The 12,833-nt window shown below is 49.5% G+C and overlaps 1 protein-coding gene across 1 annotated transcript in view; it reads right to left on the bottom strand.

Moving 5' to 3' along the window:
* Positions 1–11,860, bottom strand: part of LOC115461779 (zinc finger protein 777-like) — a 38,126-nt gene extending 26,266 nt beyond the window's left edge. Inside the window, exon 1 of the mRNA XM_030191825.1 lies at positions 11,823–11,860. Coding sequence (XP_030047685.1) covers positions 11,823–11,860 — 38 coding nt within the window. The remainder of the gene's footprint in view (positions 1–11,822) is intronic.
* Positions 11,861–12,833: the final 973 nt, after the last annotated feature.

The following is a 12,833-nucleotide window of genomic DNA, read 5'->3' as shown; positions in this document are numbered from 1 at the left end:
CCAAGATGGGTGGCAGAAGAACTCCGCCTTGTCCCACAAGTGATTTGGTCTTTCCCTCTCTCACTTGCGTGCCTGCCGTATTGTCTCTCAAATATCCCCCCTCCCCCACATACCTTTTGCAAGCAGCAACTAATATACACTGCTCATGTTGGCCCCACAGCCTTCTCTCTGATGCAAATTCTTGTTTCCGCATAGGTGGGATTCGGGAATACATCAGAGCAGTGGCGTAGCTAGGGTAGTTGACACCCGGGGCCGGTCATTTTTTAACCCCCCCCCCCCCCCCCCCCCAAATCCAGTACTAGGCATACTGAGAATACAAAACACTCAGGACCTATAGAGCAATTCTACCATACGAGTCACACAAGGAAAAGGAAAGCATCTTAAGCACTACAGTGAGCACTAGAACATCAATTCACCTATTGTAAAACGAAAACAGACAGAATAGTACAGATCGTAGATCCTGCACAGTCAATGCCAACCAAAAGCCATGTCTTTTTCACAAATACAGATACACCCTAATCCACTATAGAATAAGTAATCATAAACTTTCTATTTAGACAAAAATTAAACTGAACCCCCGATGCCAGACTCTGCATACAATGCAACACCACAGAAACAGAAAATGTCCTCTAGTACTGTGCAAAATATAAAGACAGCAGATGTAAATTTGAAAAAACTAACAAATACCAATCACCACTTTACAAATTAACAAATAGAAATAAAACAAATAATATCATTTTATTGGACTAATACATTTAGCTTTCAGAGGCCAAAACCTCCTTCCTCAGGTCAATTCAGTATAGTACTGTTAGTGTCCTATCCTGACCTGAGGAAGGGGGTTTTGTTCTCTGAAAGTAAAATGTATTAAAATTAGTCCAATAAAAAGATTACCTTATTTACATGTTCTATTATAAACATTTATTAACACAGCTACAATACTACTTTATCCTAAAGCAAAAAAATAAAAATATATATTTACAGTTCGTTGTCTCTGGTTTCTGCTTTCCTCATCTTTTCACTGTCTTCCTTCTATCCAGCATCTGTCTTCGCTCTCTCTCTGCCATCCAGTGTCTGCCCTCTCTCTCTCTGCCCCTTCCATCCACTGTCTGCCCTCTCTCCCTTCCATCCACTTCTGCCCCTTCCATGCACCATCTGCCCCAGTCTGCCATCTCTCTCTCCCCCTTCCATCATCATCTGCCCTCTATCTCTGCCCCTTCCGTCCACCATTTGCCCCAGTCTGCCCTCTTTCTCTCTCCCCTTCCACCCACCATCTGCCCTTTCTCTCTGCCCCTTCAATCCGTCTGCCCGCCCTCTCCCACCCGTCCAGGGTCTGCCCTCCCTCACGTGCCCCCCTTCTATCCAGGATCTGTCCCATCTCTCTCTGCCCCCTCTTTTCAGCCCCCAGTTCCAGCCCCCTTATTCCACCTGCCCCTAGTTCCAGCCCCAGCCCACATCTCCCACCTGCCCCCCTTTTCAGCCCCACTATCCCACCAGTCCCGAGCTTCAGCCCCAGCCAGTTCTCCCTGTCCCCTTTAAAGCCCCTAGTCCCCACAGTTTCAGCCCCCTTCATCCACCACATGCCTTGCACCCCCCCCCCCTTTTCAGCCCCAGACCCATTCTCCCACCTGCCCCAGGCATGGACCCATTTTCCCTCCTGCCCCCTTGTCAGACCCCAGTTCCAGCTTCAGACCCCTTCTCCCATCTGAGCACTCCCCTCCCCCCTCCCCCTCCCCTTCTCCCCTCTCTGAGCACCTCTCTGAGCTCCCCCACCCCTCCCCAATCCCCTTCTCCCCTCCTTGATGCTCTCCCACCCTCCCTAATCCCCTTTAAGCACCCCTGAGCTCCCCCACCCCTCCCCAATCCCCTTCTCCCCTCTCTGAGCTTCCCACCCTCCCTAATCCCCTTTAAGCACCCCTCTGAGCTCCCCCACCCTTCCCCAATCCCCTCTCTGAGCTCCCCCACCCTCCCTAATCCCCTTTAAGCACCCCTCTGAGCTCCCCCACCCTTCCCCAATCCCCTTCTCCCCTCTCTGAGCTTCCCACCCTCCCTAATCCCCTTTAAGCACCCCTCTGAGCTCCCCCACCCTTCCCCAATCCCCTCTCTGAGCTCCCCCACCCTCCCTAATCCCCTTTAAGCACCCCTCTGAGCTCCCCCACCCTTCCCCAATCCCCTTCTCCCCTCTCTGAGCTCCCCCACCCTCCCTAATCCCCTTTAAGCACCCCTCTGAGCTCCCCCACCCCTCCCCAATCCCCTTCTCCCCTCTCTGAGCTCCCTCACCCTCCCTAATCCCCTTTAAGAACCCCTCTGAGCTCCCCCACCCCTCTTCAATCCCCTTCTCCCCTCTGAGTCCCCCCTCCCCGACCTAACAGCTGAGATCTGTTCTCCTGCTGCTCCTACCCTGTCCTGCCTTTAAAAAAAAACTTTTTTCGAAGCGCCGGAGAGTGGCAGGCAGCACGCCTCGCGTCTGCCCTGCTAGTAAAGAAGATCTCGTCGACGTCGTCATCCTTCCCACACTGAGTCCCGCTCGCCCTCGCGGTAATAGGAAGTTGCCTCAGAGGGGGGCAGGACTCAATGTGGGAAGGGCGACGACGTCAGCGAGATCTTCTTTACTAGCAGGGCAGATGCGAGGCACGCTGCCTCTCCGGCGCTTCGAAAAAAAATTTTTTAAGGCGGAGCAGCGGGAGCAGAGCACCCCCCCCCCCACCCGGTGACACCCGGGGCGGACCGCCCCGCCCTTGCTACGCCACTGCATCAGAGGGAAAGCTGTGGAGCAGGTGAAAGCAGTATCAGTCGCTGCTCACTGCAGGTGAAGAGGGACAGTTGTTGGGAGTTTTGGGCTGGTGGGGCTTGGGGATCCCTGTCAGCCACATCATAGGTGTGCTGCTACTGGGTGGCCCTGAGCTCAATGTGGATGGGCCTAGGCCCACCCATGGCCACTGCTGCCAAGGGGTCCGGATTCTTGAGAGGGCGATTTTAGTACACACCCCAGCTCCTTCCACTCTACCTTAGCCCCGCTCACTCTATCTCATGTCACCGTTTTCTTTTCCGTAAGAAAACAAAAAGATTTTAAATGTTCCCAGGTTTCAACCCAATTCATGTTTAATGTGGGATATACATCTACTATAATAAAATGCACCCTCAACGTTCTGAGGACACTGATGTCACTGCAGGCACTCAAACACCGGTTCGTAAGTTCATGGTGGTGAAGCCAGAACACTCACCATGTCTCCACGCCCCGCCCTCGCATCACACGTGATGACGTCGAGGGCGGAACATGTACACAACCACGCAAATGAACGAACGGGGAGGAGTAGAAAAGCACGCGTAGCGTGTTTCCCTACTCCTCCCCTTCCAACAAATCGCAGCCACCGAGGACGTGCCCATCACCCCGCCCCTTTCACGCCATCGCCTCGCCCCTTTAACGCTAGCATCCCGCCCCTGGTAGCCCTCTCTTCCTCCCCATCACCTCCCCTCCCCTTACGCTACTCTCCCTGGTGGTGTAGAGGTACCTGTTCGCTCGGGGCAGGAAAGAAAGAGCCCCCTCTTTCCTGCCCGGAGCGCTGCTGCTAGCTGCCCTGCTGCATTCTCTGTGAGTCGGGCTCTCCGCGTTTCAAAATGGCCGCCGAGAGTTGAAGCAGCCTTGCGAGACTTCAACTCTCGGCGGCCATTTTGAAACGCCGAGAGCCGGACTCGCACAGGATGCAGCAGGGCAGCTAGCAGCAGCGCTCCGGGCAGGAAAGAGGGGGCTCTTTCTTTCCTGCCCCGAGCGAACAGGTACCTCTACACCACCAGGGAGAGTAGCGTAAGGGGAGGGGAAGGGAGTCCCCTGCCCGCTAGCGCCCGTTTCATGACAGGCAGAAACGGGCCTTTTTTACTAGTAAGTAAATAAATGGATAGAAAGAAACTCTGAATGTTGAGCACCTGATTCTCATAACATGTTGTCTGTTTTAGAGGCCCTTTATCTTGAGAAAAAATAAAATCTTTGCACAAATATAACTGTCCTACAGTGTCCCCATAACCAGCCTCTCCAAATGACACACACTGATTACGATTTATAACACATTACTACTCTACCTATGAAAAGTTATTCCCTTCTTATACTTCCTTTATGTACATCTGTATACTGCACAAGCCAGCATGTTTTTTTTTAATTACATTTGTACCTCACGCTTTCCCACTCATGGCAGGCTCAATGCGGCTTACATGGGGCAATGGAGGGTTAAGTGACTTGCCCAGAGTCACAAGGAGCTGCCTGTGCCTGAAGTGGGAATCAAACTCAGTTCCTCAGTTCCCCAGGACCAAAGTCCACCACCCTAACCACTAGGCCACTCCATGATATCCATTGACTCAGTTACATATATGTTTCTTGAACCCCCAAAAATGAAAGTTTTTATTAGCTCTAGAGAAAGTAGAGGAATTCAACCCTGAATGCTCAATAGGCTGGTACGCTGATATTCGGCTGTGAGTAATGTGCATGCCACCGCACTTTGATTAAGTCATGTAGTTCCTTTTTTATTTTGTTTTTATTCCTTGTTTCTTGCACGTGAAATTGTGGTCTAAAAGTGTTTGAATTATTTCATGATTTGCAATGCAATGATCATTTATATTTCCTTTTTTCTGTCATTTATGTTGTATGACTAAATGTAATATACATTTAATTAAAAAAATAACCCATCACATGCAGCCTGAGGGGAAAAGCAGCTGCTCTCTCTCTCTTCATGTTCAAGTGTACAGCGCTGCATACGTCTACTAGCGCTATAGAAATGATAAGTACATAGAGAGAGAGAGGCTGGTAAGTAATGAGGTCAATGTGAAAAAGGTTATAAGACAGATGTGAAATCTATCTCAGTATTCAGACCTTTGGGTGTTTAAGGTATATATCAAATTACTCCTCACGCAAGAGTTTGATATCAATATTGAGTTGCAAGATCTGAGACAACATGGTTTTACCAAAGGGAAATCGTGCCAAATGAATCTCATTGAATTCTTTGATTGGGTGACCGGAGAATTGAACCGTGGACGTGCTATAGACGTAATCTACTTAGATTTCAGCAAGGCTTTTGACACGGTTCCCCACAGGAGGCTCTTGAATAAACTAGAAGGGCTGAAGATAGGACCCAAAGTGGTGAACTGGATTAGGAACTGGTTGATGGACAGAAGCCAGAGGGTGGTGGTGAATGGAATTCGCTCGGAGGAGGGAAAGGTGAGTAGTGGAATGCCTCAAGGATCGGTGTTGGGGCCGATTCTGTTCAATATATTTGTGAGTGACATTGATGAAGGGTTAGAAGGTAAAGTTTGCCTATTTGCGGATGATACTAAGATTTGTAACACAGTGGACACCCCGGAGGAAATGGAAAACATGAAAAAGGATTTGAAAAAGCTAGAAGAATGGTCTAAGGTTTGGCAATTAAAATTCAATGCGAAGAAATGCAAAGTGATGCACTTAGGGAGTAAAAATCCAAGATAGGCGTATGTGTTAGGCGGTGAGAGTCTGCTAGGTACAGATGGGGAGAGGGATCTTGGGGTGATAGTATCTGAGGATCTGAAGGCGATGAAACAGTGTGACAAGGCGGTGGCTGTAGCTAGAAGGTTACTAGGCTGTATAGAGAGAGGTGTGACCAGCAGAAGGAAAGAGGTGTTGATGCCCCTGTTCAAGTCGTTGGTGAGGCCCCACCTGGAGTATTGTGTTCAGTTTTGGAGGCCGTATCTTGCTAAGGATGTAAAAAGAATTGAAGCGGTGCAAAGAAAAGCTACGAGGATGGTATGGGATTTGCGTTACAAGACGTATGAGGAGAGACTTGCTGACCTGGACATGTATACCCTGGAGGAAAGAAGAAACAGGGGTGATATGATACAGACGTTCAAATATTTGAAAGGTATTAATCCGCAAACGAACCTTTTCCGGAGATGGGAAGGCGGTAGAACGAGAGGGCATGAAATGAGATTGAAGGGGGGCAGACTCAAAAAAATGTCAGGAAGTATTTTTTCATGGAGAGGGTGGTGGATGCTTGGAATGCCCTCCCGCGTGAGGTGGTGGAGAGGAAAACAGTAACGGAATTCAAACATGCGTGGGATAAACATAAAGGAATCCTGTGCAGAAGGAAGGGATCCTCAGGAGCTTAGCCTAGAATGGGTGGCAGAGCTGGTGGTTGGGAGGCGGAGCTAGTGTGGGCAGACATATACGGTCTGTGCTGGGGCTGGTGGTTGGGAGGCGGGGATAGTGCTGGGCAGACTTATACGGTCTGTGCCAGAGCCGGTGGTGAGAGGCAGGACTGGTAGTTGGGAGGCGGGGATAGGGCTGGCCACACTTATACGGTCTGTGCCCTGAAGAGGACAGTACACATAAAAAAGTAGCACATATGAATTTATCTTCTTGGGCAGACTGGATGGACCGTGCAGGACTTTTTCTGCCGTCATCTACTATGTATGTATGTATATTGCCACCAAGCCATGTTAGTTGTATTTTCTTTATTACAAAAAACTTTATGTCATCAATGCGTCACTAAAGGTGACACCCTCAGGTGAATTTTCGAAAGAGAAGGGCGCCCATCTTTCGATACAAAATCCCAAGATGGGCGTCCTTCTCGCAAGGTCGCCGAAATCAGCATAATCAAAAGTCGATTTTGGGCGCCCTCAACTGCTTTCCGTCATGGGGACGACCAAAGTTCACGGGGGCGTGTCGCCAGTGTAGCGAAGGCGGGACTGGGGCGTGCTTAGGAGATGGGCGTCCTCGGCCGATAATGGAAAAAAGAAGGGCATCCCTGACGAACACTTGGGCGACTTTACTTGGTCCATTTATTTTTCACGACCAAGCACCAAAAAGGTGCCCGAACTGACCAGATGACCACCGGAGGGAATCGGGGATCACCTCCCCTTACTTCCCCAGTGGTCACTAACCCCCTCCCACCCTCAAAAAAAATCTTTAAAAATACTTTTTTGCCAGCCTCTATGCCAGCCTCAAATGCCATACTCAGGTCCATCGCAGCAGTATGCAGGTACCTGGAGCAGTTGTAGTGGGTGCAGTGTACTTCAGGCAGGCGGACCCAGGCCCATCCCCCCTACCTGTTACACTTGTGGTGGTAAATGTGAGCCCTCCAAAACCCACCACAAACCCACTGTACCCACATGTAGGTGCCCCCCTTCATCCCTAAGGGCTATGGTAGTGGTGTACAGTTGTGGGTTTTTGGGGGGGGGGGTTGGGGGGGCTCAGCACCCAAGGTAAGGGAGCTATGCACCTGGGACCTTTTTCTGAAGTCCACTGCAGTGTCCCCTAGGGTGCCCGGTTGGTGTCTTGGCATGTCAGGGGGACCAGTGCACTACGAATGCTGGCTCCTCCCACAACCAAATGGCTTGGATTTGGTCGTTTTTGAGATGGGCGTCCTCGGTTTCCATTATCGCCGAAAACCAGGGATGACCATCTCAAAAATGATGTAAGGACGACCATCTCTAAGGTTGACCTAAATTTCATGATTTGGGCGTCCCCGACCGTACTATCGAAACGAAAGATGGACGCCCATCTTGTTTCGATAATACGGGTTGTCCCGCCCCTTTACGGGGCCGTCCTGCGAGGACGCCCTCATGAAACCTTGGGCGCCCCGTTCGATTATGCCCCTCCCTGTATCTTTCTCCCTCTTTACAACTTCTGTGTTCAATTATTCTAGCTTTTATTGCCCTTTTTGTTTTGCCCACATAGGTCAAACATGGTCAAGTAATGATATACTACTACTACTACTTGACATTTCTAAAGCGCTACTAGGGTTACGCAGCGCTGTACAATTTAACATAGAAGGACAGTCCCTGCTCAAAGGAGCTTACAATCTAAAGGACAAATGTACAGTCAGTCAAATTGGGGCAGTCTAGATTTCCTGAAAGGTATAAAGGTTAGGTGCTGAAAGCAACATTGAAGAGGTGGGCTTTGAGCAAGGATTTGAAGATGGGTAGAGAGGGGGCTTGGCGTAAGGGCTCGGGAAGTTTATTCCAAGCATAGGGTGAGGCGAGGCAGAATGAGCGGAGCCTGGAGTTGGCGGTGGTGGAGAAGGGTACTGAGAGGAGGGATTTGTCCTGTGAGCGGAGGTTACGGGTGGGAACGTAAGGGGAGATGAGGGTAGAGAGGTAGTGAGGGGCAACAGACTGAGTGCATTTGTAGGTAAGAAGGAGAAGCTTGAATTGAATGCGGTATCTGATTGGAAGCCAGTGAAGTGACCTGAGGAGAGGGGTGATATGAGTATATCGGTTCTGGCGGATTATGAGACGTGTAGCAGAGTTCTGAACAGATTGAAGGGGGGATAGATGGCTAAGTGGGAGGCCGGTGAGGAGTAAGTTGCAGTAGTCGAGGCGAGAGGTAATGAGAGCGTGGACGAAAGTAAGGGTGGTGTGCTCAGAGAGGAAAGGGCGAATTTTGCTGATGTTAAAGAGAAAGAAGCGACAGGTCTTGGCTATCTGCTGGATATGCGCGGAGAAGGAGAGGGAGGAGTCGAAGATGACTCCGAGGTTGCGGGCAGATGAAACGGGGAGGATGAGGGTGTCATCAACTGAGATAGAGAGTGGAGGAAGAGGAGAAGTGGGTTTTGGTGGAAAGACGATAAGCTCGGTCTTGGACATGTTCATATTTGAAGCTATTACAGACATTTTTGATAATATGTCGTCATTTTTGTCAGCCACAGAAAAGTTTTTTTTTCAGAAGGTGAAGTTATACACCTCTTATGAAATTTTCATGAGACTGTTTTAGTGTGGTTCACATATTTGACGATCTCTTTATAAGGCTATAACAGCAATTTATAACAAGATGCTTTTTCTGTTTCCATTATTTTGAAATCTATGTTTTTTTAAAAAGGTATTTTAACATATTTGATTATAGACCTTATTTTTATGTGACCTTTTTGTGTCTCTTAAAGGTCTTTGAAAATCTAAACCTTATATTTTTATACTTGGTTTTTGTATTGTCAACAGAAGACTTTCTCTGATGATCTTTCTGACTAAATTTTAGGTAGGAACCTTCCCCCCTTTTCTTAACCTATTATTTTATCTATATTATTAGTAAAAATGACCCGTTTCTGGCGCCGTTGAAACGGGCGCTAGCGGGCACGGGACTCCCTTCCCCTCCCCTTACGGTACCTGTTCGGTCGGGGCAGGAAAGAAAGAGCCCCCTCTTTCCTGGCCGTAGCGGTGGTGGTAGCTTGCATCGTCCGGCTCTCGGCATTTCAAAATGGCCGCCGAGAGTTGAAGTCTCGTGAGGCAGCTTGAACTCTCGGCGGCCATTTTCAAACACCGAGAGCCGGACTCCCATACGATGCAGCAAGGAAGCCACCGCTACGGGAGGAAAGAGGGGGCTCTTTCTTTCCTGGGCCGACAGAACAGGTACCTCTAGACCACCAGGGAGACATGCGTAAGGGGAGGGGAGGTGACAGGGGGGGAGGGAGGTTGGTGAGGTTAAGCGTGTGCAACCGTGGGCGGGGCTATATGGCGAAAGGGGCGGGTTCATGTGCACGTTGGCGGCGGCTGGGATTTGTTGGAAGGGGAGGAGTACTGCTCCCCGTGCGTTAATTTGTTTTCGTGTTCCGCCCTCGATGTCATCACGTGATGACGTCGAGGGCGGGGCATGAAGATGTTGTGGCTTCACCCCCATGAAACCACGAACCGGTGTGTGAGTGATTTCAGTGACGTCAGTGTCCTCAGAACGTTGAGGCTGCGTTTTATTATAGTAGATATATATATATATCTTTATATGTTTTAGTTTTTTATTTGGATGCATTTTCTTTATTTTGCAGACCCCCTGATGCAGGCCAGTAGGGCCGAAACACGGGTTTTGTCGGGTCTCCTATGCTGTTCTTGAAGATTACTGAAATAAAAGAATATTTTGGACATCATCTATAAGAGGTTTTTCTTCTTTCCTCTACTGTTTTTTTTTCACCTAGTGTGCTTGCCAGCTCAGGTATTTATTTAATGTTGGGGTCATGGGGAGGGGGGCAGAGGAAATAGTGTGTCCACCCAAATTGGCACATCTAGAAATCCCACTGCTGCCACCAGTTGCAGTTTCCAATATTCTTGTGCACTATCCTGCTTATTTTCGAAAGGAGAAAAACGCCCATGTTCGGGAGATGGGCGTCCGTTTCCCGTGGGCGGCCAAATCGGTATAATCGAAAGCCGATTTTGGTCATCTTCAACTGCACTCCATCGCGGGAACGAATAAAGTTGACGGGGGCGTGTCGGAGGCATGGTGAAGGCGGGACTGGGGCGTGGTTATCGGCCGAGCAGAGATGGGTGCGCTCAGCCGATAATGGAAAAAAGAAAGGCGTTTTTAGCGAGAATTTAGGACACTTTTTTTTTAACCCTTTTTTCTCACGAACAGGTCCCAAAAAGTGCCCTAAATGACCAGATGACCACCGGAGGGAATCGGGAATCATAGTTCTGGCCAAGACTTCTATGGTCTGTGTCCTGAAAATGGCAGATACAAATCAAGGTAAGGTATACAGAAGAAGTAGCACATATGAGTTTATCTTGTTGGGCAGACTAGATGGACCGTGCAGGTCTTTTTCTGCCGTCATCTACTATGTTACCTCCCCTGACTCCCCCAGTGGTCACTAACCCACCAAAAAAAACCCACTTGCAAAAACCTTATTTCCAAGCCTCTATGCCACCCTCAAATGCCGTACCCACCTCCATGACAGCAGAATGTGTTCCATCCTCTCACAGCCTTTCCCTGGGTCAGATGTGGCTCTCGGGTGCAGTACAGGGTCACATCAGCATTGCATTGTGGTGGGTGTAGGGTATTGGGCTCCGTGATTTCATTAGCTTCTGTTACAGTCTCATGATGTTGGTAGTTGGTAGGTTCTTCTCCCATGGTGCGTTTCCCCCTGCCTACTGGGTCAGAGTGTGCCCTGTTTTGTTTCCAGTAGTCCACGAGGTAGTGGCCATTTTTGTAAGTCCGTTTTAGAACCCTTTCGTGTTTTAGCCACGTTACAGAACTTAGTTCTTATCTTGAATGTTGCTGAAAGAGGGCATTGCACACCATTCTGCCAGCTCTGAGCTACTGCTAATCTTAGTACCAGGGAGACTCGTTGCCAGTGGGGCACAACCTTTGATCTGCAGTTAACTGTGAGTAAACGCGGTTATTGAAATAAAGGACGTTTTCAGCAAGATTAGTCTTACGGTGTGAACTGCTGTGCCAAGGTTATTCAGCAGCAACAAGTCCTGTCCCTGGAGCAGTTTTAGTGGGTAATGCAGTGCAGTTCAGGCAGGCGGACCCAGGCCCATCCCCCCTACCTGTACCACTTGTGGTGGTAAATGGGAGCTCTCTAACCCCCCCCCCCCAAACCCACTGTACCCACATGTAGGTGCCCCCCTTCACCATTAAGTGCTATGGTAATGGTGTTGAGTTGTGGGGAGTGGGTTTTGGGGGGGGATTTGTGGGTCTCAGCACCCAAGGTAAAGGAGCTATGCACCTGGGAGGTAATTTAATGTTTTTTTTCCTATTTTTTAAAAGTGCCCCCTAGGGTGCCCGGTTGGTGTCCTGGCATGTGAGGGGGACCAGTGCACTATGAATCCTGGCCCCTCCCACGACCCAAAGCCTTGGATTTGGTCGTTTCTGAGCTGGGACGCTTCGGTTTCGATTATTGCCGAAAAACGAAAACGCCCAGATCAAAAAACGCCCACATCCAATGCATTTGCCTGGCACAAACTGTATTTTCGAAACTAAAGATAGACGTCCATCTTTTTCGAAACTACGATTCGGCCCACCCCTTCACGGACCCTTTCTCGGAGACGGACGTTCTTACACATGGGCGTTTGCGTTCGATTATGCCCCTCCACAGAACCCAGTCTACCTCAGCAAGCTGATCTCACGGACCCGACCTGCTCTCATTGCGGTGATTGGTGTCCTCCTCTCCCTCACAACCTCCAGGCACTATCCTGGGCTGTTGTTGGCTTCAGGTGCCAGCATCTGCGGTCTGATAGTGCTGCTAATTTGTATTGATTACTGCCAGTAGCAACACTGTAGTGATTAAGGCAGGCTGTCTCATGGTCTCGGCCTTCCCATTGATGCCTCTAGCCCATGCAGAACAGGAAGTTGCATCAGAGATGGGTGGGACGTATCACTGGTGGCCGAGGGAAAGTGGGATGTGTAAGAGAGCAGACTGGCCAAAGTTGCCAGGTGGGCGGTTTTACCGCCCAATTGGGCGGGTTTTCGCCAGCAGTGGCGGGAAAATTTCGCCGACCGCGGGATGCGGTTTTCCCATCGCCGCTGTGCAAGTTCGGCGTTTTTTTCTGGGGCTTCTATTGGTCCAATTTGGTCCAATAGAAGCTTTTCCGGGGCTTCTAGAAGCCTGTCAGGGATGACGTAGGGGGCGGGGCTAGTGATGTGGGAGGCAGGGTTAGTGATGCGGGGCGGGGTTAGGTGATGCGGGGAGCAGGGTTCGGTGACGCGGGAGACGGGGATTGGTTACGGGCGGTTTTTGAGCGGGTTTATGGCTCGTTTGGGGCTGGGGAAATTTTTCCCAGCTGGCAACCCTGAGACTGGCTGCAGACCTCTACAGAGGAGTAGGCATCATCTGTGAACACTTTTTTTAATCTTTCCACTTTAATACAATTGCCTTATATATGTCTGGCGCATTCTCTGGTTACATGTGTGACCTTTGCAAGCCAGTTTTAGAAAATCATAATATTTTTTGGCACACTGTAGAAGATGCTGTCTGGCAATATACAGTCAAAACACTATCTATATACTTCATTATGGAATTGTCATCTGATGTCTTAGAAAGACTAAGGAGGCTAGGGCTTTTCAGCTTGGTGAAGAGACGGCTGAGGGGAGATATGATAGAGGTATATAAAATAATGAG

The sequence above is a fragment of the Microcaecilia unicolor genome, chromosome 2, assembly GCF_901765095.1.
Source record: "Microcaecilia unicolor chromosome 2, aMicUni1.1, whole genome shotgun sequence".
Classification (NCBI taxonomy): domain Eukaryota; kingdom Metazoa; phylum Chordata; class Amphibia; order Gymnophiona; family Siphonopidae; genus Microcaecilia; species Microcaecilia unicolor.
This window is presented reverse-complemented; position numbering and strand designations above follow the sequence as displayed.